At 48.7% G+C, this 26,623-nt stretch overlaps 2 protein-coding genes across 17 annotated transcripts in view; one reads left to right on the top strand and one right to left on the bottom strand.

Annotated features, from left to right (window-relative positions):
• Window positions 1-26,623, bottom strand: part of cmss1 (cms1 ribosomal small subunit homolog) — a 544,867-nt gene that overhangs the window by 245,088 nt on the left and 273,156 nt on the right. The window lies entirely within an intron of this gene.
• filip1l (filamin A interacting protein 1-like) overlaps window positions 1-26,623 on the top strand; it is a 373,822-nt gene that overhangs the window by 133,698 nt on the left and 213,501 nt on the right. The window contains exon 4 of the mRNA XM_072513500.1: window positions 18,991-19,169. Coding sequence (XP_072369601.1) covers window positions 18,991-19,169 — 179 coding nt within the window. The remainder of the gene's footprint in view (window positions 1-18,990; window positions 19,170-26,623) is intronic.

The raw sequence follows: 26,623 nt of genomic DNA, 5'->3' as shown, positions 1-26,623 counted from the left end.
TGACCAGGCAGTTTATCACCCCAAAGCATTACCAATTTTCCCAGTACATTCTGCCAATCAATTTTTGCCCCATACCCTCTATTGTCTCTGCTTCTATCAATATTTTATCAGCATCATCTTTCTTAGTAATTGACAATACAAAGTCCTCATTAACTATTCTAACCTTGCCCTGTGTCCCTCAGCATATTTCACCCACTTTGTCCCGAAGAGACCCAACACTGCCTCTTCGTACCCACATTGTATTTACATGCTGGTCGAAGGTTTTGGGTTCCCCTTTATGCTAACTACCATTCTATTCCTTTTTTTATCTTTTTGCCAGTCTCATTTGCCTCTTCACTTCTCTCAACTTATTTTGGTCTAGTTCTCACTTGAAGAATTCACCTGACATGCATCATGCACCACTTTTGTTGTTTCATCATATTCTTGATCTCCCCTCTTTATCCAAGATCCTAGCTTTGGTTCCCTTGTCTTTCCCTTTATTGGAATGGACTTACCTGAAACCTCTCGTTCTTAAGGATCACCCATTGTTCCATTACCATTTTTCCTGTCTAATTAAATTGAAGCTAGCCCTCTTACAATTTAAAAGTTTTACTTTAGATTGTTCCATGTTCTTTTTCTATTATCAACCTAAACCTTTTGATATGAAGACTGGTCTCATCCAAGTGCTCTCCCACAGACACTTGGCTCACATTCATCCCAAGCACCACATGCATCTTACCTGGTTGGATCAAAAAAAATGCTTGTTAAAGAAATTTCGCCTGAACACATTTCAGAAATTTCCTCCCCATCTTTACCCTTTATTTTAACATTGATTACCCAGTGTCACCACTCTATATTTCTTGCACATCTCTGATTTCCCTGCAGAGTCTTTTATCTCTTTCCCATTCTTTGGAGGCCTCTGGAATACTACCAGTTGTGTGATCAGGTCCTTTTTATTCCTCAACTATAACCAAATGGGGTTGGATTTTCCAGCCCCACCCTCCGCCTGGATCATTTGTTCCTGCCAAAAATCAACAGACGTTTGGCTGGGTTGTCGAAGCTTCCCGCGCCAGATCCCACCATAACGGGGCTGAAAGATCCCAGCCATGGATTGTTCAGATAGTTCTGGTGCACACGAAGCAAATTCCTCTCAAGGGAAAAGGTAGAGTAGCCAAACTAATTGCGCCCTGAAAAAGGAAATGAAAGTTCAAATTTTAAAAACCCAAACAGGAAAAAGGGGCTTGTGACAAATTGCCTGGATTCAGTTACTAACCAGAAAGGTTATCGAAAGTACAGGAAGAAATTGAAAAAGTTAAGATGAATATTCAAGGGTGCCCACCGTGGAGGGATTGGCGAGGAGGAAAAAGTTGCAGGGGCAATTTGACAGGCTGACAACGGGGAGGGCAGTAGGACAACTGCGTAGGGCAAGAGGGGGTGCAATACGAGTATGGGGAGAAGGCGAGCCGCATGCTGGCGCACCAGCTGCGGAGGCAGGCTGCGTCCAGGGAAATATTGAAGATCCGGCCTGGGGCTGGGGATGTGGTGTCAGAGCCAGGGAAGATAAATGAGGCATTTAGAGAGTATTACCAGGGACTTTATGAAGCAGGATCAGGAGGAGAGGAGGAGGATATGGGGTGGTTTCTGGACGAGCTGGAATTTCCCCAGGTGGAGGAAGCAAAGAGGGATGTGCTGGATAGTATCAGGGATATGAAGTCAGAGAAGGCCCCTGGGCCGGATGGGTACCCGGCGGAATTTTATAATGAATTTGCGGCGGAACTGGTACCACATCTGTTGGGGGCGTTTAATGAAGCACTGGAGAAGGGGGAGTTGCTGGAGATGATGACGCAGGCAGTAATCACACTAATCCACAAAAATGGGAAGGATCTGGTGGAATGTGGATTGTATAGACCCATATCACTATTGAACACGGATGTGAAAGTATTGGCTAAGTTGTTGGCGGGGAGGATGGAGGACTGTGTCCCGGGGGTGGTTGCAGAAGGTCAAACAGGCTTTGTGAATGGCAGGCAGCTCGCGAGTGATATAAAACGGCTGTTGAATGTGGTGACGAATCCGTCGAGGGCTCTGGTACCGGAGGTGGTGGTGTCCATGGACACGGAGAAAGCATTTGATCGGGTGGAGTGGCGGTACTTGTTCGAAGTTTTGGGAAGGTTTGGATCTGGGCTGGGATTTGTGGCATGGGTGCAGTTGCTGTATGGGGACCAAGAGCGAGGGTGAGGACGAATGATATGAGCTCACAAAGCTTTGACTTACACAGGGGTACGAGGCAGGGGTGCCCGCTGTCGCCGCTGCTGTTTGCGCTGGCCATAGAGCCATTGTCGATGGCTGTCAGGGGGTCGGCAGAGTGGCAGGGGATAATGAGGGGACAGAGGGAGCATCGGGTGTCGCTCTATTCCGATAACCTCTTGCTGTATGTTTCAGATCCGTTGGAGAGTATGGGAAGGATTATGGGCCTGTTGGGAGGTTTGGAGGGTTCTTGGGGTACAAGCTGAATGTAGGGAAAAACTAGGTATTCCCGGTGAATGAGCTGGCACAGCGGGCTAATTTAGGGGGGATGCCATTTACGGTAGCGAGGGATAGGTTTAGGTATTTGGGGATTCTGGTAGCGAGGGAATGGACGGGGCTCCATAAGTTGAACTTAACGAAGCTGGTGGAGGAGGCCAGGGAGGATCTTAAGAGGTGGGATACACTGCACTTAATGTTGGCGGGGAAGATCCAAGTGGTGAAAATGAATATTCTGCCGAGATTCTTGTTTATCTTTCAGGCTCTCCCGATCTTTATACCAAAGGCCTTTTTTTGGAAAGTGGACACAATCATCTCTGACTTTGTATGAGCGGGGAAGGTGCCGAGGGTGGGGAGGACCCTGCTACAGAGGCAGCGGCAGCAGTGGGGGTTGGCGTTGCCGAACTTGCTTCATTATTATTGGGCGGCGAATGTGGACAAGGGGCGGCGGTGGTGGGAAGGAGAAGGGGTAGAGTGGGTTAGGATGGGGGAGGAATCTTGTAAGGTGTCTAGTTTGAGGGCTATGGTGATGGCAGCATTGCCAATGGCTCTGAGTAGGTATTCAGGGAGCCCAGTGGTGCAGTCCACGGTGAAGATATGGAATCAGCTGACAAAGCATTTTAGGGTGGAAGGGATGTCAGTGCTAACGCCGCGGTGCGAGAATCATGGGTTTGAGCCGGGGGGAATGGATAGTGTATACAGGAGGTGGAGGGAAGTGGGGCTGGTCAAAGTGAGGGATTTGTATTTGGAGGAAAGGTTCGCCAGTCTGGAGGAGCAAAGGGAGAGGGTAGAGCTGCTGAGGGGTAGTGAGTTCAGGTATCTACAGGTTAGGGACTTTGCACGAAAGGTCTGGAAGGGGTTCCCTAGATTTCCGGAATACACCCTGCTGGAGCGACTGCTGCTTCCGGATGTGGAAGGGGAGGGAAGAATTGGGGATATATATAAGTGGCTGGGGGAGCAGGGAGGCGAGCGGGTGGTGAAGATCAAGAAGTGGGAAGCGGAGTTGGGAATGGAGATAAATTGGGGTGTATGGAGTGAGGCACTGCAAAGGGTAAACAGGACCTCCTCTTGTGCAAGGATGAGCCTGATACAGTTTAAGGTGGTGCACAGGGTGCATATGACTCGGGCGAGAATGAGTGGGTTCTTTCAGGGGGTAGCAGATGAGTGTGAGAGGTGTGGGCGGGGGCCAGCGAATCACGCACACATGTTTTGGGGTTGCGAAAAATTGGGAAGATTCTGGGCGGGTGTGTTTGTGGTCTTAGTCAGGATAGTGGGGGAGGTGGAGGACCCGGACCCTTTGGTGGCGATATTTGGGGTTTCGGAGAAGCCGGAGCTCATGGAGAGGAGGAAGGCCGATTTCATGGCCTTCGCCACTCTGATTGCATGGCGACGAATTTTGCTGGAATGACGGTCGGCATCGCCACCGGGGGTAGCAGCATGGTTGGGTGACCTGTATGACTTCCTGTGGTTAGAGAAGATAAAGTATGAGTTAAGGGGCTCAGCAGGAGAGTTTGAGAAAAGGTGGGGGATGTTTGTAACCGTGTTTGAGGAGCTGTTTGTCGCAGGGGGGTGGGTGAAAAAGGAGAAAAATCTGTACAAACTGTATAGCTGACTGTTGGGAAGTATGTTTCCCGGGGTGTTTATTTGCTGTAACCTACTTTGATACAAGTTTGTAATAAAATGCTTTAAAAAAAAAAGTTAAGATGGGAGGTAGAGGTTACATCGAAAGATTAATAAGCAATATTAAACTGAATCCTAAAATATCTTCATTGTATACAGCAGCTGAGCTTGAGGACTGGAATGGTGCTGAAGGTATTCAGAGATTCAGGAAAGTTAAGAGATATAGTTGATTAGCGGTGGCAAAGTTAGTGGAAACCATTAACAGGGAGAAAAGAAACTTTCATTTGAAAAGACATGGGATAATCATGGAGTTGTTAAAAAGTAAATTGTGTCTGACTAATCGGAATTGAATTGTTTATTGGGGTAATAGAGAAGGTTGACTAGGCACAGTAGATGTTCTATTTATGAACTCTTGGAAGGCATTTGACAAAGTGTCAGACAGGAGGCTTCTTAGAAAGATGGAAGCCAATGGAATAAAGAGGAAAATGTCAATACGAATTTTAAAAATTGGCTCAGTAACAGGAAGCAAAGGTTGGGGGATACCAAGAGGTGATTTGCAGGGGTTTTCCCTGGGAGTCAGTTGGTCAGTTTTGGCTCAAATACTGTTTTTTAAAAAGTAAATAACCTTGACTCTGGTGCAGGGAGTAAAGTTATTAGGCAATACAAAACGTGGCAATGCTAATACATAGTGCAAAGTAATGCACTTTGTAGGTCTAATTTTGAAAGACAGTACACTAGCAATGGGATGTCTTTGAAAATTGCAAATGAACAGAGAGACCTTGATGTTCATATTTACAAAATCCACAAAAATGGCATGGCAAGTTGATAGGTAGTTTGAAAAGTATATGCATTACTTGGATTTGCAAATAAAGGAATAGAATATAAAAGTAAAGAGATCGCTCCAGAGCTTTATCACTTAGGGCTCCGGCGATGTATAAGGCACAGCTGATGTATGTGAACAAATCTTGGCACTAAACCTCAGGAAGAAATAAAGGCATTAGAAAGATAGTTGCTTGGTAGTTCCGAACTTGAGTTTTGATGAAAAAAAAGAGACATGCTGTCAAAGCTTTTTGTCCTCTACTCATCAGGGCGGAAGCAGGAATGCCAAATTTCACAATTTATCCTGCACGAGAAAAGGGGTGATGATTGGTTTGCAAGTTGACTCTGATTGGTCGAAACATTGTCATGGCAAATTACCAGGGAACTATTCCCCTTGCTTTAGTTTATTCCGAAAAGGTGCAATGTCCGGACATATTCCTTTTGCCTGTAGTGAACAGATCCCTGCATCTGAATATATGTAGCTTCAATCTCACATTGTGAACCCAACTGATTCGTAGAGTGTCATAGAATCCACAATGCAGAAGGAGGTCATTCGGCCCATCGAGTCTGCACCGGCCCTTGGAAAGAGCACCACCTCCCCCAAGCCCACACCTCCATCCTACCCCCGTAGCCCAACCTAACTTTTTTGGACATGAAGGGCAATTTAGCATGGCCAATCCATCTAACCTGCACATCTTTGGACTTTTGGTATTCTATCTTTTAAGTCTAAGTGATGCCAGAGCTGGATTAACCACCTACACAGGGGAACCTCTGCAAATTATGGGAACCACAACCACCCCAGCAAACTATCGACAACAGTCAGCCTGACTTCCACTCATGGTCGTCCGGAGACCAGGACAAGTCATATGGGCAGAGATTGGCTCCAGCAGATCAGGTTGGATTGGCCAGAAATGTTTAAATTGAGTGTTGGAGGACAATACAAAATTATCAGTAATTTTCTTCTAAGTCTTCCAAGTGGGCCTCGGAAAAATAAAAGGAACCAAAGCCAGAATCTATGTCGACCCCAGTGTACTTCAGTGCACGACCTGTCCCATATTCGTTACTCGAGAAAGTAGAAACTGAGCTTGGATGTCTTGTAAAGCTTGGGACAATAAGATTCATGCAATTCACGGAGTGGGCTGCAGCCTGCGTTCCTGTCCTCAAACCTGACAAATCAGTCCGCCTTTATGTGGATTATAAACTCACAGTCAACAGGGCCTCAAAACTGGACTGATACCCTACGCATGGAAGACTTGTATGCCAAACTAGCAGGCAGCCAAACATTCACAAAACTAGACATGAGCCATGCGTATCTCCAGCTCAAACTAGATGAACCGTTCCATAAATATGTCACGATTAACACACAAGGGCCTGTATGACATGTGCCATATTTCAGCACATTACAGAGAACATAGTCTAAGGATTACCCAAGATGGCGGTGTACCTTGTTGACGTATTGATTACAGGGACCACAGAGAAGGAGCATCTAGCAAACCTGGAAGAGGTCTTGCGGTGGTTTTCAAACACAGGGGTTCACCTCAAAAGAGAAAAGTAGGGATTCAAAGCAAACGAGGTAACCATTCTAGGATGCTGGGTGGGCAAGAAAGGCCTACACTCTGTAGAGGACAAGGTCTAAACCATTAAAGAAGCACCTATCCCACAAAATACCACAGAATTGAAGTCCTTCCTGGGACTGGTAAATTATTATGAGAAATTAATTCCAATCTTTGCCTCTCTGTTGTCACCATTACATCTGCTATTGAAGAAATACCAGAACTGGTCATGGCAGACACCACAAGATGAAGCCTTTGAGAAAGTAAAACGGCAGCTATTATCATATAAACATACTAGCCCAATACGATCCCAAGAAGGAGCTCAATACAATGCCTCTTCCTATGGAGTTGGGGCGGTACTCTTAACACTGTTGGGATGATGGCACAGGACGGCCCATTGCCTACGCGTCCAGGATTCTTATGGATGCAGAGAGGCACTACTCACAAATTGCGAAGGATGGCTCAGTGGTTATCTTCGGTGCAAAGACAATTCCACAAGTATGTCTACTGCCAACATTTTGTGATAATGACAGGCCTTAAGCCTTTAGTGGGCCTCATTAAAGAAGATAGGGCAATCCTTCCTATCGCTTCAGCCCGGATACAGCATTGGGCATTGTTACTGGCAGCGTACAAATACTCCTCTCGAGCAACGCCTCGGATTGCGAATAGTCAATGCAGACATCCCGAGTCGTCTTCAGCTGCCCACAAGCCTGGCTTCCTTGCCAGCATTGGAAAAGTTCACCATGGCCTTAAATTTCTTAGAGACCTTACCAGTAACAGCAAAACAGATCAAGGCTTGGACACAAAAGGACCCTACATTGTCCAAACTGAGACACATGATCCTGAATGGTGGAATCCAAGGACAACCTTTGACGACATGAAGCCCTATCTACCAAGACGGAGAAACTGTGTTGAGGACAGTATAATCTTGTGGGGATTCCGGGAGTCGATCCCCGCCCAGGGCTGCACTCAAATTTAATGCAATTGCACAACGGCCATCCTGGAGTTTCCAAAATGAAGATGCTCAGGTGGAGCAACATTTGGTGTCCCAGGATCAACATGGATATTGTGGAACAGGTAAAACAATGTACTTTATGCCAAGAGAACCAGAAGCTCCCCCCTTCGGCCTCCCTACACCCATGGGAGTAACCAGCCAGACCACCCATCACCCAATGGTCTGGCAGAGCAGACCTTCAAAAATGGAATGAAGAACAGCCGGCCAGATCCATGCAGACAAGGTTGGCGCAATACAGAACCACGCCCCATACTACAACAGGAGTTGCCCCTGCAGAGCTATTGATGGGAGGACAACTTTGCACCCGGTGAACCTGCTGTTTCCAAATTTGGTGCGGAGGGTGAAGTCCAAACAGGAAAATCAAAAAAGAATTCATGATGCCAAGAGACCTGAGGGAGTGTTCAAGACTGGGGACGCTGTCTACGTGCGGAACTTCGGAGATGGCCAAGTCCCTGGAAGAGGCCTGTGTCCTACAAGGTGATGGTCCAAGTAAATGTCCAGAGGAAGCACCTGAACCACCTTAGAAGTAGGAAGATTGCTGCCACCGTAACTACATCTCCAACCCCAGACATAGCCATCTCTGGCACAGGGCTACAGCCCATGGGGGATCCAATTAACATCTCCACCGATAGTGAATAGTGAAGACTCAGTTTTTGACATGAAGGCTGAGAAATCAGATTAGCCTCCAGTGGCTGGTGCCCTCAGAAGCTCTCTGAGGAAGTGACGGTCACCTGTCCATTTTACACCTCCTGATCTGGCTCAGCCTGCCCCAGGCTCGAGGCCAAGAGCAAAGAGGCAGAAGGGACCTCATCGCCGTGGAAGCACCAGGAATGAAATGGTCCTGAGGGGGAAGGGATATTATGATTCCCACAAACACCGTGCGGGATGATCGATTGATCTTCCCTGATCTCCCCATGGACTTGAGCAGGTATAGGCTCACCCAAAAGCGACTCACTGGTGGGACTCAGACTCGGACCTGTCTTCCTGATGGTCCCAGGCTGGGACACCAGCACTGTGCTACTGCTGTCGAGAGTGGAGGATAGCAATAAAGGCCTGAGGACAAAGGGGAGGACATGGAGAATAGGTCACAGTGACACATTCTTTGGATTGTGGGGCTGGAGGGCCAGAGACTGACAGAGGTATTGCAAGAATGTGCGCAAAGCTGTTGGGGGAGGATGAAGATGCCACGCCCTTCGAGCTGAATAAGGCCCATCAGTCGCTTCGGTCGAAGCCAAGGACAAACGAGCCTCCAAGGGCGGTGATAGTCTGCTTTAGCAGCTATTGGACGAAGGAGAAAATCTTGAGATGGGCCAAGCAGAACCGGGAGGTGAGGTGGGAAGGCAGTGGTATTCGTGGAAACCAGGTCGTTACGATGAAGCTGATAAGAAGCCACATTGCCTTTAACAAGGCGAAAGCAGCTGCCTACAAGAATGGTGTACGGTTTGGGATGATCCACCGGGGAGGCTGAGGGTCACGTAGAACGCCAAGGACCATTTCTTTGATACATCGGAGGTGTTCATGAAGGCAGAAGATCTGGGACTGAACTGCGTTCGGGGGGGGGGATTTTGCAGGGGACTGGGGGCTAGGTCCCAACCAGAGGATGGGGCTGGGGGCTATCGTGAGTGGGTGGCAAGCCTAGGATGGTGGTGGTGGTGGTGGTGGGGGGGGGGGGGAGCAGGAATGCCCTGGGCGATGGTTACGGCTAATAGAGGAGGGAAGAGGGGGTGAGAGATCCCCCCAGTCCGAATGGTGACGTGGAAGGTACGGGAGTTGGGTGGTGCAGTGAAGAGGGCGAGAGTCTTTTGCATTTAAAGAGCTTGAGAACCGATGTGGAGCTGCTGCAGGAGACCCAACTGAGGGTGATGGATCAGGTACAGCTTCGGAAGGGTTGGGTGGGTCAGGTGTTCCACTCGGACTTTGATAGCAGGGTCTGGGGGTTAGCAATACTGTTGAGTAAGAGGGTTAGGTTCCAGATGGAGCAGGCAGTGGTCGATCGGAGGGCAGATACGATATAGTTAAGGGTACTTTGGAAGGGAGGTCGTTCGTGTTGGTTAGCGTGCGTGCCCCAAACTAGGATGATGTGGCTGCTGGAGGCGGCTGCCGTACACATGCGCGGCCTCCGACCCGGAGGTGTGGGGGCCTGTACCTGCAGCAAAAGCTGCGAGAAACACGCCGGGTCCCTGCTAGCCCCCTGCAGGGCGAGGAATATGTGGCCCTTTCACGCCAGTTTTTCTGGTGTGAAAGTCCACAGTTTTACGATGGCTTAGGGACATGGTCCCAAAAACAGAAAATCCAGCCCACATTATTTGGTTTTGGGTGGGAATCTAAATACGATGTTGAACCCGAGAAAAGATTGGTCGAGGTCGCGCTCACTGATCCCTTCGGGGAGAGAAGGAGGGGGGTGAAGGTGTTGGCGCCGATCATGAAGAAGACGCGGAGAGTGGACCCGTGGTGGTTTCTGCACCCGGGGTAAGGGGGGGTGTTCATTTTTTCCCAGGTGCATAATGTATATTCGAGGATCGATTTCTGTGTTGTGGTGAGGTCATTGCTGCCAGGTGTGAGGAAAGTTGAATACTCGGTTATTGTTATTTCAGATCATGCACCATACTTGTTGGATGTGGTCTTGGCGAGGGGGCCGATACAGAGACAGCCATGGTGGATGGCCGTGGGGTTGCTGGCTGATTCGGGTTTCTGTGGGAGGATTGCAGGGCTCATAGACAATTATGTTAGATTCAATAACAACAGGGAGGTCTCACCATCAGTGGTATGGGAGGCGTAGAAAACGGTGGTGCAGGGTGAGATTATCTCATATAAGGCACAGGTTGACACGGCAGCTAGGGAAGAACGCCAGCGGTTGGTGGCCAGAATTTTAGAAGTGGACATAAAATACGTGGAGGATCCCACGCCTGAGTTGTTGGTTAGCAGGAAGGAGCTGCAGATGAAGTTTGATCTTTTTTCCATTGGGAAAGTGGTCATATCGGCAGACATCCCTGTGAAAGGTGGACGCCAAAATACTTGCCAAGGTGTCCTTGGGCAGCACGGTAGCACAGTGGTGGCACTGCTGCTTCACAGCACCAGGTTCGATTCCCAGCTTGGGTCACTGTCTGTGTGGAGTCTGCACATTCTCCCCGCTTCTGCGTGGGTTTCCTGCGGGTGCTCCTGTTTCCTCCCAAAAGTCCCGAAAGGCGTGCTTGTTAGGAAAATTGGACATTCCGAATTCTCCCTCAATGTACCTAAACAGGCGCCGGAATGTGGCGACTAGGAGATTTTCACGGTAACTTCAGTGCAGTGCTAATCTAAGTCTACTTGTGACAATAATAAAGATTATTATTAAAACTCATCAGTGCAGGAAGTGAGGTAAGTGCGGCCTTGGTGAGCTTTCCTTATTATTGTATGCTGACAACCTTCTTTTGTACACATCAGACCCGGTTCCTACGGTGGGGGTCATAATGGGGCTGCTAAAGCGATTTGGGGCTTTTTCGGTTTACAAACTAAATTTGGAGAAGAGGGAGTGCTTTTCAGATTTCCATCCAGAAAAGGGGATGGACTAACTTTGGGGTGGGGTGGGGGTGGGTGTTGCCGTTTAGAGTGGCAGCCACCCATTTCATGTATCTGGGGGTGCAGGTGGCCCGGGATTGGGCACGGCTCCGTAAACTAAAATTCACCAGCCTGGTGGGTAGGGTCAAGGCGGACCTGCAGAGGTGGGATAATCTCCCCGTTGCTTGTGGGCTGAATGCAATTGATGAAAATGAATGTATTGCCGTGTCTCCCGGTGTTCTCGCCAAAGGTAATTTTCGTGGGAGTGCAACGGCTTATCTCCTCATTTATTTGGGCTGGGAAGGTCGCCAGGATTCGTAAAACAGTGCTTCAGAGGGGGCAGTGATTGGGGAGCTTGACCTTACCGAATCTTATGTATTACTACTGGCCGGTGAAAAGCGAGAAGGTGCGGGGTTGGGGTTGGGAGCCAGAAGCAGTGTGGGTGAGAATGGAGGCAGGCTCGTGTAGGGGGTCAGGGCTTTGGGGGTTAGCTACAGCGCTGCTCCCGTTCGTGCCAGGGAAGTACTCGAGTCTCTCAGTGGTGGTGGCGACGCTGAAGATATAGAGGCAATTTGGCAGCAATTTAAATTAGGGATGGCATCAAAATTGATGCCGATCTGAGAGAATCATTTGTTTGAACCAACTAGGTTGGATGTGAAGGGGGTGGTTACACTAAAGGATAAATTCCTGGGAGGACGATTCGCAAGTTTGGAAGGGTTGAGGGAGAGGTTTGGTATACCGCAGACCGAAGCTTTTAGGTATATGCAGGTACGGGATTTTGTCAAGAAGACTTTCCCGACATTTCCTGTGTTGCCTCCCCCCTCTTTGCTGGATTGGATTTGTTTATTGTCACGTGTACCGAGATACAGTGAAAAGTATTTTTCTGCGAGCAGCTCAACAGATCATGAAGTACATGGGAAGAAAAGAAAATACATAATAGGGCAACACAAGGTACACAATGTAACTACATAAGCACCGGCATCGGATGATGCATACAGGGTGTAGTGTTAATGAGGTCAGTTCATAAGAGGGCCATTCAGGAGTCTGGTAACAGAGGGAAGAAGCTGTTTTTGAGTCTGTTTGTGCGTGTTCTCCGACTTCTGTATCTCCTGCCCGGATGGAAGAAGTTGGAAGAGTGAGTAAGCCGGGTGGGAGGGATCTTTGATTATACTGCCCGCTTTCCCCAGGCAGCGGGAGGTGTAGATGGAGTCAATGGATGGGAGGCAGGTTCGTGTGATGGACTGGGCGGTGTTCACGACTCTCTGAAGTTTCTTGCGGTCCTAGGCCTAGCAGTTGCCATACCAGGCTGTGATGCAGCCTGATAGGATGCTTTCTATGGTGCATCTGTAAAAGTTGGTAAGGGTTAATGTGGACATGCCAAATTTCCTTAGTTACCTGAGGAAGTATAGGCGCTGTTGTGCTTTCTTGGTCGTAGCGTCGACGTGGGTGGACCAGGACAGATTTTTGGAATTTGAAACTGCTAACCATCTCCACCTCGGCTGTGTTGATGCTGACAGGGGTGTGTGTGTACAGTACTTTGCTTCCTGAAGTCAATGACCAGATCTTTAGTTTTGCTGGCATTGAGGGAGAGATTGTTGTCGCTGCACCACTCCACTAGGTTCTCAATCTCCCTCCTGTATTCTGACTCGTTGTTATTCGAGATCTGGCCCACTATGGTCGTATCGTCAGCAAACTTGTAGATGGAGTTGGAACCAAATTTTGCCACGCGGTCGTGTGTGTACAGGGAGTAAAGTAGGGGGCTAAGTATGCAGCCTTGCGGGGCCCCGGTATTGAGGACTATTGTAGAGGAGGTGTTGTTGTTCATTCTTACTGATTGTGGTCTGTTGGTCAGAAAATTGAGGATCCAGTTGCAGAGTGGGGAGCCAAGTCCTAGGTTTTGGAGCTTTGATATGAGCTTGGCTGGGATTATGGTGTTGAAGGCGGAGCTGTAGTCAATAAATAGGAGTCTGATGTAGGAGTCCTTGTTGTCGAGATGCTCTAGGGATGAGTGTAGGGCCAGGGAAATGGCGTCTGCTATGGACCGGTTGCGACGTTATGCGAATTGCAGTGGATCAGGGAGTCTGGGAGTATGGAGGTGATGTGCTTCATGATCAACCTCTCAAAGCACTTCATTACGACTGAAGTCAGGGCCAGCGGACAACAGTCATTGAGGCACATTGCCTGGTTCTTCTTTGTGTATGATGGTGGTCTTCTTGAAGCAGGTGGGGACCTCGGAGTGGAGTAGGGACAGGTTAAAGATGTCTGCGAACACCTCTGCCAGCTGGTCCGTGCAGGCTTTGAGTGCACGACCAGGGATCCCGTCCGGCCCCGTCGCCTTCCAAGGGTTCACTTTCAGGAAGGCCGATGGTGGGTATGGGTGAGTTATGGGCTGCTGGGGCACTCGACAGCGGATTGTTGGTTACCTGCTCGAACCGAGCATAGAATGCACTGAGTTCATCGGGGAGGGGTGCGCTGCTGCCAGAGATACTGTTCGGCTTCGCTTTGTAGCCCGTTATGTTGTTTAGTCCTTGCCACAATCGCCGAGAGTCTGTCTGTGACTCCAGCTTGGTTTGATATTCTCTCTTGGCATTTCGGATGGCTTTGCGGAGGTCGTACCTGGATTTCTTGTCTAGGTCAGGGTCGTCTGACTTGAACGCCTCAGATCTGTCCTTCAGTACGGAGTCAATCTCGGACCAGCACTACACAACCTTCTTAGCTGGATTCTCCCGCTTGAGTTTCTGCTTGTATGCCAGGAGAAGGAGCACCGTCTTCTGGTCTGATTTCCCAAAGTGCGGTCGGGGGATGGAACGGTAGGCGCCCTTGATTTTTGAGTAGCAGTGGTCAAGAGTGTTGTCGCCCCTGGTGGGACAGGAGATGTGCTGGTGGAATTTTGGCAGTACACTCTTGAGGTTGGCCTTGTTGAAGTCTCCGACCACGATGAACAAGGCCTCCGGGTGTTCTGTTCGTAGTTGTTTATAACTGTGTACAGTTCGTCCAGCGCCTTCTTCACTTCTGCCTGGGGTGGGATGTAGACCGCTGTAATAATGGCTGCAGTGAACTCACTTGGAAGATAGTATGGGCGGCACTTCACGGTCAGGTATTCCAGGTCTGGGGAGCAGTAGGTCACCAGGGTCGCCACATCCAAGCACCAGGAGGAGTTGATGAGGAGGCAAACGCCTCCACCCTTCGCTTTGCCTGATGACGCGGTGCAGTCCGCCCGGTGAATTGAAAAGCCTTCAGGTTGTATGGCACAGTCCGGTGAGGCAGGGGTGAGCCATTGCTCTGTGAAACAGAGCACACAGGCGGAGGTGTTGGCAGTGATGGAGTTGGAGGGGGGAGTTACCTCAACTATCTATGAGGCTTATGGAGGAGGAGGGGGTGAAGGCCAAGTGGGAGTAGGAATGGGGGAGTGGAGGAAGGGTTATGGTGTGCAACACGCAGAGGGTGAATGCGTCAAACTCTTGTGCGAGGCTGCAGTTGATACAGTTGGACGTGGTGTACAGGGCGCACCTGACTTGGTTGAGGATGAGTCGATTGTTTAGTGGGTGGAGGAAGTTTGCGAGCAGTGTGGGTGGGGGCCAGCCAACCACGTACATATGTTTTGGTCATGCCTGAAATTGAGGGAGTTCTGGGAATCCTTCTTCAGCACCATGTCGGTGATCTTGCAAATGGAGAGCCCAGTCCCATATTTGGGGTGTCAGACCTGCTAGAGCTGCAGTCAGGGGTGGGGGCAGATGTTTTAGTCTTCACCTAGCTGGTGGCTAGAAGGCGGGTCTTGGTGGGGTGGAGGTCAGCTTCTCCACCCTGTGCCTCAGTGTGGTTGGGGACTGGATGGAGTTTCTACGTTTGGAGAAAGTTAAGTTTACCTTGAGAGGGAATGTGCAAGGGTTTCATAAGAGATGGCGCCTGTTTATTTATCACTTTCAGGAACTAGTCTTCCTCAGCTGCTGGGGGTGGGCGGGGGGGGGGGGTTACTTTCTGGTTTATGGGTGTTGTTTGGTGGAGGTTGGGGGTTTTGTATTTTGGATTTGTTTTGCCTTAGGTTTATGTAGAAAATATTGAAAATGTAATAAAAATAGAAAGATTACACAGGAGCTTTTACCAGGGTGTTCACTAGGATGGGGACTTCAGCGATGAGGAGAAATTGAAAAAGTTTGGACTGTTTTCCTTGAAACATAAAAGATTAGGAGGTGACCCAATGGAGGTTTTCAAGATGGTGAGAGGTTTTGATAATCAGAGAAAAATATCCTTTCTTGCAATTGAGTTAATAACTAGGCTCATGGACTCAAAATTCCTTACGAAAAGGTCAAGGGGAGAGGTGAGGGGACTTATTTTTCCCACTCAGTCGTGCAGATCTGGAAAGCTTTACCACGAAAGGCGGTGGAAGCCGATGCCATGAATACTTTTAAAAAGTGAGTTGAAAAGGTACTTGAAGATGAGGAACTCATGAGATGAGGATGTGAGACTAAGCGCAAAATTAGTTCCAAAGAGCCAGCATAGGCCTGGCATGCCAACTGGCTTCTGTTTGTCCTGGAAGTTTCTGTGATTTTATGGGCCTGTTACGTTTTCCAATGCTGAGCTTCCATTTAATGCCAAACACACCTATTTTCAGGGAATCCTCCATTTGTGCTAGACATTTTTCATCAGTAAGGGAATCAAGTGTTAAGGGGGATAAGGCAGGGAAGTGGAGTTGAGGATTATCACATCAGATCAGTTAAGGCCTCATCCAATGGTGGAGCAGACTCGATGGGCCGAATGGCCTACCTCTGCTCCTATGTCTTATGGTCTCACCAGTAAAAGTCAATTAAAGACCGGATATAAAAATGGAACACCAGAAAGAAACCATGGGCGCGATTCTCGCAGCCCTGCGCCGGGCCGGAACCGCGCCACGCCGACGCACGATTCTCCGAGGTACGGAGAATCAGCGCCATTTGTGCCGGCGTGTTTGGTGCAGCCCCAGTTGCGGGCTGCTGTCACGTGGCAAGGCCGCCGATTCTCCGGCCCACATGGGCCGAGCGTGCGGAAATGGCAGAGTCCCGCCGGCGCCGTTTGCCCCTAGTCGCTGCTGCCGGGAACGGGAACTCTGCACGAAGGGTCGGGGGAGCGGCCTGTGGGGCAGGGAAAAGCGCTCCTTCACCGGGGGGGGGGCTCTGATGGGGTCTGGCCCGCGATCGGGGCACACCGATTGGCGGGCCGGCCTCTCCCCCCCGGGCCTACTTTGTTCCAATTCCACCCCCAGAACCCCTGCGCCATGTTGCATCGGGGCCGGAGCATTCTGCATGGCTACCCGTGCATGCGTCGGTTGGCGCTTCGCCACTGTGCATGCGCGGTTGTTGCCGCCCCCAGTCCGCGCCATGAACCGCTCCAGCACAGTGCTGGCCCCCTAAGGGGGCCAGAATCCCTACTGCCAGTGCCCGTTTCGCGCTGTCGTGAAACGTAACGGCGTTCACGACGGTGCGGACACTTAGTCCCGCGATCGGTGAATCGCGCCCCATGTTTGTAGTGTGGTTGGGAGATATTTTTTCTGCCTTCCAGTACAATGACCTGTCATTGACAATAAAAAATAAAACTCAGTGCTTCGCTTTGCATTTAACCATGATTTTTGTTACAACTTTCTACCTTCTTTTCTTGAATGGCACAATGTTAAATGATGGCAGCTATTTGGTGTCTCACCAACAATTATTCCTCATGTCTGAACTGAGGCATCTACTGGTGGTAGGATGTATGACCAAGTGAGACATTATAACCAGGCTTGGTTATATCCCATGTGACGAGCAATACATAATTTCAAGCAAAGCCATTGTACAACAAGAAGGAGCAGAAAACCTGGCTGCTCCGTTCCTTCCTAAACCAATCCCATAATTTTTGAATTCAATCAGAGGTTTATCAAAAGAAGAAGAGAAACTCTGTTGTGGGAGAGTCCTTTCTCAGCGTTCACCATTAAATCAACGGGCTGCGAAAGGGGTCAGTTATTTTCTTCATGGATTCCTATATTCCAGAGTGACATTTTAAATTCTCTTTGCAAATGCCCATTTCCGATTACAGAATTCATTTATTTTAAACAACAGATACATTCTGGCTGACATTTAAAAATCAAAGTGAATATAAATTGCCTTAATAGCATTTTTGTAAGAACTGAATCTTATCTATAAAATGTTTTTTTTTAAATCCCTTCATGGCAGATGGAAAGCTAAATCTCCAAAGACTGGAGAGGTTTTTGAGGCAGGCTGCAAAATGAGTTCCTAAACCTGCCGTAGATTGCAATGACAAATAATAAGCAGGCAGTCATAGGCTTTGCAATTTTGGTGCTCATTTATCTAGAAGGAATTACAACTCAGCAAAAATCCCCTCTCAACAGCAATAAGTTTCTCGCAGTGTACAAAATATCGGCCTCAACAATCCATGGGCTGTGATCGCTGATTGAGTCAATGGGAGGGCACAATTTCGATTGGACAAAAGGCACTCACACAATAAAGACACATCCAGGACTCCCACTTGCCCCATGCAGCCAGCAAATCTGCCATCTGCCGACCTTCGCCAAGAGCCCATTGAGTGTTCATTTGAGCGTCTATGTAACCCCAGTCTTCACAGGACCAGTGGTTAGATCCTTTCATCGTAGGCACATAAGAAATAGGAGCCATTAGCCCTCCAAGCCTGTTCCGCCATTCAATAGGATCCTGCCTGATCTGATTATGCTTCAACTCCACTTTCCTGCCTGCCTCCAATAAACCTCGGTGCTCCTGTAGAGCAAAAATCTGTCTAAATCCGTCTCGAATATATTCAAAGATCCAGCCTCCATTGCTCTCTGGGCTAGTGGATTCCAAAGATTAAGGGTCCTCTGAGTGAATAAATTCCTCCTCATCCCCACCTTAAATGGGAAACACGTGGGGCGAGATTCTCCGACACCCGCCGGGTCGGAGAATCGCCGGGGGCTGGCGTGAATCCCGCCCCCGCCGGTTGCCGAAGTCTCCGACACTGGAGATTCCGCGGGGGCGGGTATCGCGGCACGCCGGTTGGCGGGCCCCCCCCGCTCGATTCTCCGGCCCGGATGGGCTGAAGTCCCGCTGCTAAAATGCCTGTCCCGCCGGCGTAGATTAAACCACCTACCTTACCGGCAGGACAAGGCGGTGCGGGCGGGCTCCGGGGTCCTGGGGGGGGGGGGGCGCGGGGCGATCTGGCCCCGGGGGGTGCCCCCACGGTGGCCTGGCCCGTGATCGGGGCCCATCGATCCGCGGGCAGGCCTGTGCCGTGGGGGCACTCTTTCCCTTCCGATTCTGCCACGGTCTCCACCATGGCGGAGGCGGAAGAGACTCCCTCCACTGCGCATGCGCGGGAATGCCGTCAGCGGCCGCTAATGCCATTCCCTCGCCTGCGCCGCCCGGAGATGTCATTTCCGCGCCAGCTGGCGGGGCACCAAAGGCCTTTTCCGCCAGCTGGCAGGGCGGAAATTCGTCCGGCGCCGGCCTAGCCCCTCAATGTTGGGGCTCGGCCCCCAAAGATGCGGAGCATTCCGCAACTTTGGGGCGGCGCGATGCCCGTCTGATTTGCGCCGTTTTGGGCGCCAGTCGGCGGACATCGCGCCGTTTCCGGAGAATTTCGTCCCTTATTCTAAAACTCTGCCCCCCTTGTTCAAGATTCCCCCACGAGAGGAAACATTCTCTCAGCATTTTCTCTGTCCAGCCTCTTATTGCCCTGACATTATTGCCCTTGTATGGTGCAGTCACAGATTCCACCCTAAACAAAGGTCACAGGTGGAATTGCAGAACTGTTGGTGACCCAGTGCTACTGGGTCCCTATTGTGGGTTATGTCCAAGTGATTGCGAGACTCCTGTAGAAACAGCAAAAAAATTTAGGCTGCTATTATTTACTTTTCACTAATTACGTTTATGCACAAATAAACTCCAATTTTAAGGTACATAACGGAATATAATTTTGCTCTATACACAGCTCGACAAACTAGTTGAAAAACAGAAAGAGACACACAGACGGATGTTAGAGCAACTACTCCTGGTAGAAAGATCACACAGACAGACGGTAGACGAATTGGAGGATGAGAAAAAGAAGCATGTTGACTACATGGAAAAGAGTGATGAATTCACCAACCTCCTTGAACAAGACCGTGAACGGTATGGTAGGAAATTTATCCCCACACCCTGCACAATACTGTTATGTAGGGCTGGAATTTTGTTCCAGAGTCATGATACTGACGTCGGGCTGAATCCCAGTTCGGGAACCCGGAACTGTCGGCAGGGTGACCCTGGAAATGTCTTTATTTAAGTGGCCCCCTCCAGGAGGCCTAACCAATCAAAGATGGAAGCAGAGCTTACAAGGATAGAGGGCCAATAGGAGGCCGTCCAGCACTCACAGATCAACAGTCCCACTGTCAGAGATGTGAGCTGCCAATATAGGTAGGGGAAAGACAGGGCACATCGAGATGGAGATGTCCTCTAAAGACTTGTTAAAAACTCACAATGACAAAGAAGCCATAACTGCCAGGCCGTCATTGTGAAGGGGGAGCCCCTCCACAGGATGACCAGCAGCAGCTGCAGCCATGGCTCTCTGCCCATTGTGGCTACGGGAGCAACAAAATGAAGGGAAAGATTTTTACAGAAGAGATGCCATACTTCATCATAATGCATTTCAACAATTCCAGGAAATCTGAGTCATGTTTCACTAAATTTCCAAATAATTCAATTTCTGGGACAAAACTAAATGGCGAGGTAAAAATTCTGATAAGCATGTAGAGATCCTTTTCTGGGCACAGTATTTTCACACAAAATCATTTAATTTCTTGGTTGGGTAACAAACTCTTTACACTGGGATAGAGTACAGGAATGTTCATACTTGAACTCATACATATAGAAGTGTTCATACTTGAACTTGACAATCGGAATGTTTGAACAGGTGACCATCAATACCTGTACTTCAATTTGTTCTATACAAATATTTTGAAACATGCACTTTCCATGAGATTCGCATGTTGAAAAATTCACTATTTATAAAATTCGGAGCAAGGCACATGTAATATGGTCTCCAAATAAAGTTCCCCAATTGAACCTGGTATCGACATCTTTACATCAGGGTCTAACTGTGATAAAATGATGATTACTTGTTGAAAGGCCACTTCACCTCAAGAAACCTTGCACCATGTAATAAACCGTCCGATCCATAGACAGTTTCACAGTTAGCTCTGAACAGGTGAAGATCAATAAACTCATAATTAAAATGCAATCTTATTTTTAAATAATATACCTGCAAGATTAAAATACAGCAATATTCTCCATGTGTGTTGTGTTAATAAGCTGCTCAAACTACAAGTTGAAGTTTGATATTATACAAATTTTAAACTTAGGTGACCCACTGACTGGGTTTGACCGGAAGGTTTATATAAATGATACTTATCTATAATTAGTATTATGAGAGTTCCTGGAAAAACAGTTAATGTGCTGAGCGAAAATAATATTAAGCCCTTCCTTAACAGAACAGCAACATTGTCACAAATGTTTGATGAACTAATAGTTTAGGTCTGAATGTTTTAAAGGCATGAGCCATTGGACGCTGGCTCTTCAAAATAATTCAGTTTAATTGATTTTACATCGTCAGCTTTGCATTCAGAATAAAAAGGTTTAAGACCTTATGGTTGAGAATTAACTAAAATCTCACACCGTCTTGGAATCATCAAAGTAACTGGAGAACAAGCCAGTTTAGAATCCCATAGAATCGATAGAATCCCTACAGTGCAGAAGGAAGCAATTCGGCCCACGATCCTCCGAAAGGGCACTCTACCTAGGCATATCGCCGTGACCCTCCGCATTAATCATGGCCAATCCACCTGATCTCCTCATCTGGGAGGAAACCGGAGCACCCGGAGCAAACCCATGCAGATACGGGGAGAATGTGTAAACTCCACACAGGCATCCAATGCTGGAATCGAACCTGAGTCCCTGGCGCTGTGGGCCAGCAGTGCGAACCACTGTGCCACCGTGCCGCCCTAAGGTCCTTATGACCAGTGCTAGCAGAACTTCTGCAGATCTAAAGGCCACACTAATCTTTCAACCAACATCACTAAAACAGATAAATAATTATCTATCTTAAACTTTGTTGGGCCTTGCTATGCACAAATTGGCTTGCTCGGCTGCCTACACTGACAACACTTCAAAAATAATTCATTCGCTGTGATGTACTTCAGAGGTCAATAGTTCTTTCTTAGTAACTCTACCTGTCCCAAGAAAGTTCTTATCCTCAACTGTGTATTGGTTATCTTGTAAATTAACAGCATAACCTTCCCGTACAAGCTTGCTTTTTCAAATATCGGATGTGAAGGTGCCCTACTCATCTGTAAAATGTCAGATTTGGTCAACCCTTGACAAGTTGGCTGAAATCAGGGCTAGTATGTGGAGGTTACAGGGTTACGGCGGGGGTGTGGGCCTAGGTAGAGTGCTCTTTCGGAGGGTCATGCAGACTCGATGGGCCGAATCACCTCTTTCAAGGGCGGCACAATGGTTAGCGCTGCTCCTCCACAGCGTTTGGGACCCGGGTTCAATTCCGGCCTTGGTTGACTGTGTTGAATGCGTTCTTTCTCCCTGTGAATTTGTACTTTCTCCCCGTGTCTGCGTGGGTTTCCTCCGGGTGCCCTGGTTTCCTCCCACAGTCCAAAGATGTGCAGGTTAGGTGGATTGGCCATGATCAGTGTGCGGGATGACAGATATAGGGCGGGGAAGTGGATCTATTTAGAGTGCTCTTTCGCAGGGCCGGTGCAGTTTCAATGGGCTGAATGGCGTCCTTCTGTACTGTAGGGATTCCATGGAATAACGGCTTATTTTTTAAAATGTTTTTTATTGGGTTTTTGAACAAAGTATATTTGCCGTTATGTACACAGGATATGATATATAGAAGAGAATCACAAAGGGAAAGAAAAAGAAAAGAAAAAAGGTAACAACACGAGAGAAATACAAAGTCAATTATTTACACACATAAGTAGGCATCTGTTTGTGGGGTGGGGGCAGAGACTGGTGGGTGGGGGGGGGGGGCAGATATACATTTGGGTGCCAGAGAGACAATTACAGAGGGCAATACTCGAATGGGTCTGGTGCTGGTGCTGGTGTTGTCCCTTGCTTCTCCCGGATGGATTTCGCTGCCGTTGTCGTCTCATGCTCACTTCCGCTTCAGCGGCCCTCCCGTCTTCCACCTGTATTCTCCTTTTTCTCTGTTCCTGTGAATGCCAAGTTTGATAACGTTTATGGAATAATGGCTTTGATATTCAGTCATAGCTCCAGCATGAAGGTGGGGATGCTATCGTTCAGATTTTGTTGTAGCTACTTGCAAGAACAATTTGGTAAGGCACCATTAAACTGTGGCAAAAGAGAAACTGACATTCACAAATAGATTCCTCTTCAGAATGAGGGATTAAGGCTGCTCATTGGAGCCAAAATTAACTATGGATTGTGGCAGCCTTATTGCAGAGTGTTTTATCTTATCACCATAGGGAGGTCATAGAGTCATTGTGGAACACCACAGCAGGGGTGAGGGGCATCTGTGGTGGGCCTTCTAGATTCAGTGACCTTGAAGGGATTCGTCTTCCAGCCTCAGAATCTTCCAGGAGATCCAGCTTCAATCTCAGGGGTCTATCTTCCAGTCTCCAAGTGCACCTGGAGATCCATCTTCGTTTTCAGGAGGTCTACCTTCATTCGTCAATGGTGGGTCAGTAATGTTGGGATACCTTTTCAATATGGTGTCCGGATACGACAGCGGACTAAGTGCCATCCAGGCATGCCCTGCCACTGGAATACAGTGTCAAACATCTGGGTGCATAAATAATGAGGTCGGGGCCAGATGATTTGGCGTATTTTCCCGCTGACCTCCGCAGCGGGAAATATTCTGCATTCTTGCAATTGCCACAGCATTTAGTCTCAAAATGGGAGAATTCCACCCAAAATAGTTTAGATAACTGGTCAGCAACAATGGGCCCAGCTTCAATTTGTGTGGAGCACCGTCTTTAGCCAGGCTGAGTACTTTAGGTGGGTGATTTGGCCATGGTGTTGCATTAAGTGAAGCATCACAGAAAAATCCATAAAATGGCTACTTCTATGGTCAGGCGGACTATCAGTTACAGAGAACGGTAAGAAAGAATAAAAGAAAATAAGTCACTTCAGTTTTTTTTATCAGTTCTTCCTGTTAAGCCAAAGGCACTGTCTGGATTGATTCCAAGGTGTCCAAGGATCAGTTACTTACTTTGGTTTTTAGATACCTGAAGCAAAGTATGTCACAGAGACTAATACAATAAAATTCCAATTGGAGCACCAGCTAATTATCAGGCACAAGGACTAGAAATCTAAGGACTAACTTGTTCAACACCAAAGCCATATTTTTCCATGAGGCCGTCGAGGGATTTCAATCAATTGCAGACTTAATGTGCACACTATATGTACATTCCTATAAAGTGTGGTAATTATCTGATTTTCTTTGGTAGTTAAGGCTTGACACACATGCCTTCCTTTAATCTAAAAACACACACAAGGGGCAAGATTCTCCGACCCCCCGCCGGGTCGGAGAATCGCCGGGGGCGGGCGTGAATCCCGCCCCCGCAGGTTGCTAAATTCTCCGGCACCGGATATTCGGCGGGGGCGGGAATCGCGCCACGCCGATTGGCGGGGCCCCCCCCCATGATTCTCCGGCCCGGATGGGCTGAAGTCCCGCTGATAAAATGCCTGTCCCGCCGGCGTAGATTAAACCACCTATCTTACCGGCGGGACAAGGCGGCGTGGACGGGCTCCGGGGGGCGCGGGGTGATCTGGCCCCGGGGGGTGCCCCCACGGTGGCCTGGCCCGCGATCGGGGCCCACCGATCCGCGGGTGGGCCTATGCCATGGGGGCACTCTTTCCCTTCCGCCTTCGCCACGGTCTCCACCATGGCGGAGGCAGAAGAGACTCCCTCCACTGCGCATGCGCGGGAATGCCGTCAGCGGCCGCTAACGCTCCCGCGCATGCGCCACCCGGAGATGTCATTTCTGCGCCAGCTGGCGGGGCACCAAAGGCCTTTCCCGCCAGCTGGTGGGGCGGAAATTCGTCCGGCACAGGCCTAGCCCCTTAAGGTTGGGGCTCGGCCCCCCAAGATGCGGAGCATTCCGCACCTTTGGGGCGGCGCGATGCCCGACTGATTTGCGCCGTTTTGGGCGCCAGTCGGCAGACATCGCGCCGATACCGGAGAATTTTGCCCAAGATTTTATTCTTCTAGCATTGTTGGATATTGTGCAGAAATGCTACTGCTAACACGCAAGAGTTAAGTAAATATGCTCAACCCTTCAGAGCTCTGAACATTTTCCAGAATAAATTTCAAGAGATCGGAATGACAGCCTTTGTTATCAAAACCATTTTAGACACACTTGCGATAAAAAGTCTTGTTTTAAAAACGTTTTTTTTTTTTAAAAAAAGAAGCGTTTTAAGTTACTAACATTCCTACTAAAAGTGGCTTCTGTCTGTCGAGGGTGGAAAGATTGAATGGAAAGAACTGTGCAAAACTGAAAACTCGAATAGTCAAGTCTTCCATTTCATTTTAAGAACACCATGAATTCAGAAATGTCCTACTTAATCTTGGTGTCATATTTGTGGTCAGAGGCAGAAATGAATGGCATGAATGAGATGACTTTGTTGAATTGGCGCAACATCAAACTAAAAACAAAGCCTATAGCACAGTATTAACTTATGCTCCATTTATAGTGTTGTTTGCAAATCACAGTGTTTGTCATTTCTGGCACATGCTGGTTCAAATATTACATTGGAAACAGATTGTACACTTCCCAAAGCGGTCTGACCAAATTTACGTCAGATTTTTATTTCATTTATTTTTTTTAATGATCTGTGACCGGTTTGTGTAGAAGCTGACTGTAATGAGACTGCTAGGAAAGTCTCTTGGTGTAATTCATTCCCTATCATCACACTGCAGGCTAGAATTCATCCTTCCTTCCCACATTTCCCCGTGTGCAAATGTAAAAGTACAAGAAAAGTTAGGGCCTGAATCTTCTTAGCAGTGACAATGGTGCATGTTGCACACACTGCCGCTGCAAAAGATTCTCCCAACCAAACATCCAGCGTCTTCTGTCCAGGTGCTTCGGATCCCAGCTCTCAATGAAATGCGTAGTGCAGCATTCCTGAGGAACTCCATCAGAAAACCGTAGAGTTGGGGGAAGAAAGGACACCCTTGCTTTTTATCATACCAGCTGCTTTATTCAGGTAAATTTAAAATGTTAGCGAATGGATAAGTGAATGGGTGAGCGAATGAATGGACAGGTGGGTGAGCTGGGTAGGTGGGTGGGAGGGGAAGTCAAGTGGTTGGGCAGGTGATCAGTTCAAGTCTGGTGCAGGCAGGTAGCTGGGGAGTAGTCGGGTTTGGTCAAGGGGTAGTCAGGTCCTGTAAGGATGGGATAGGTGGGGGGAGTCACAAGTGATCAGGTAGTCAGGCGGGTAATTGGGGTCGGTAAGCGGATGGGTTCGGGAACGGGGGGGGGGGGGGTAATTGAGTGGCCGGGAGTAATTAGATCGTCGAGGGGTGTTTAGGGTGTAGTTGGGTCTGGGTTGGGGTGGTAGTCAGGTGATTGGGTGGTCCGGGAGTAGTCAGGTGTGATTGGAGCCGATAGTCGGGTAATTGGGTTGTCGAGGGCCGGATTAGGGAGGGGAGTAGTTAGGTCTGGCTGAGGGTATTGTTGGGGCTGGTTGCGGGCAGTAGTCAGATTGTTAGTGGGTATGAGGAGAGTAATTGGGTGGGTTTTGGGGAGGTAGTCGGGTAGTTGGGGTGTAGTTGTGTCTGGTCGAAGGTGTAGGTAAGTCTTGTTGGGGGCAGTAGCTGAGTTGTCAGGGATGCTAGGGAGGGTATTTGGGCGGGTTCAGGAGGGGATGTATTTGGATAGTGGGGTCTTGGCAGGTAGTTGGGCGATCAGGTAGCTAGTCAGATGGGGTATGTATGTCGAATCAGGTGAAGTAGTCAGGTCAGGGAGGTTAGTCAGGTGGTTGGGGAGTAGTCAGGTTGGGTGGGAGATGAATAGTCAGGTGGTCAGTGGGTTGGTCTGGTTGAGTCAGAGGGGTTCCGGTTGGGTTGGAGGGGTTTAGGTTGACTACAAGATGTATGAGTAAAAGTAGGCCAATTGGCCCATCGGGACTGCTCCACCATTCAAAGCGATCATGACTCAACTAATAATTTTTAACTCCACTTTCTCGCCTTATCCCCATAACCCTCACCTCCCTCACGGGTTGGAGGGGTTCAGATTGGGGGCTCAGGTTAGGAGGGGTCAAGGGAGTAGTCGGAAGGGGAAGTCACAAGGGTGGGTGTTGGTTGTGAAGTTACCCATGTGTTAGACCAGGTTTTAATCTGTCTAATATGTCCAGCTACGTCATGTCGCCAACATTCACACAGGGTTCCAAGCAGCAGGGAATTACTCATTCGGAGTATCCTGATGCGCGTCTTCCATCATACACCTGTTCTAATGTTCTGGTAACCGGAAGATTTGGGTCTTTGAAGTTCAATTATAATTTACTTAACTGTTCACAGCATTCACAGTATTTTGAAAAAACTGGGCGGACATTTACCA

The sequence above is a fragment of the Scyliorhinus torazame genome, chromosome 8, assembly GCF_047496885.1.
Source record: "Scyliorhinus torazame isolate Kashiwa2021f chromosome 8, sScyTor2.1, whole genome shotgun sequence".
Classification (NCBI taxonomy): Eukaryota; Metazoa; Chordata; class Chondrichthyes; order Carcharhiniformes; family Scyliorhinidae; genus Scyliorhinus; species Scyliorhinus torazame.
This window is presented reverse-complemented; position numbering and strand designations above follow the sequence as displayed.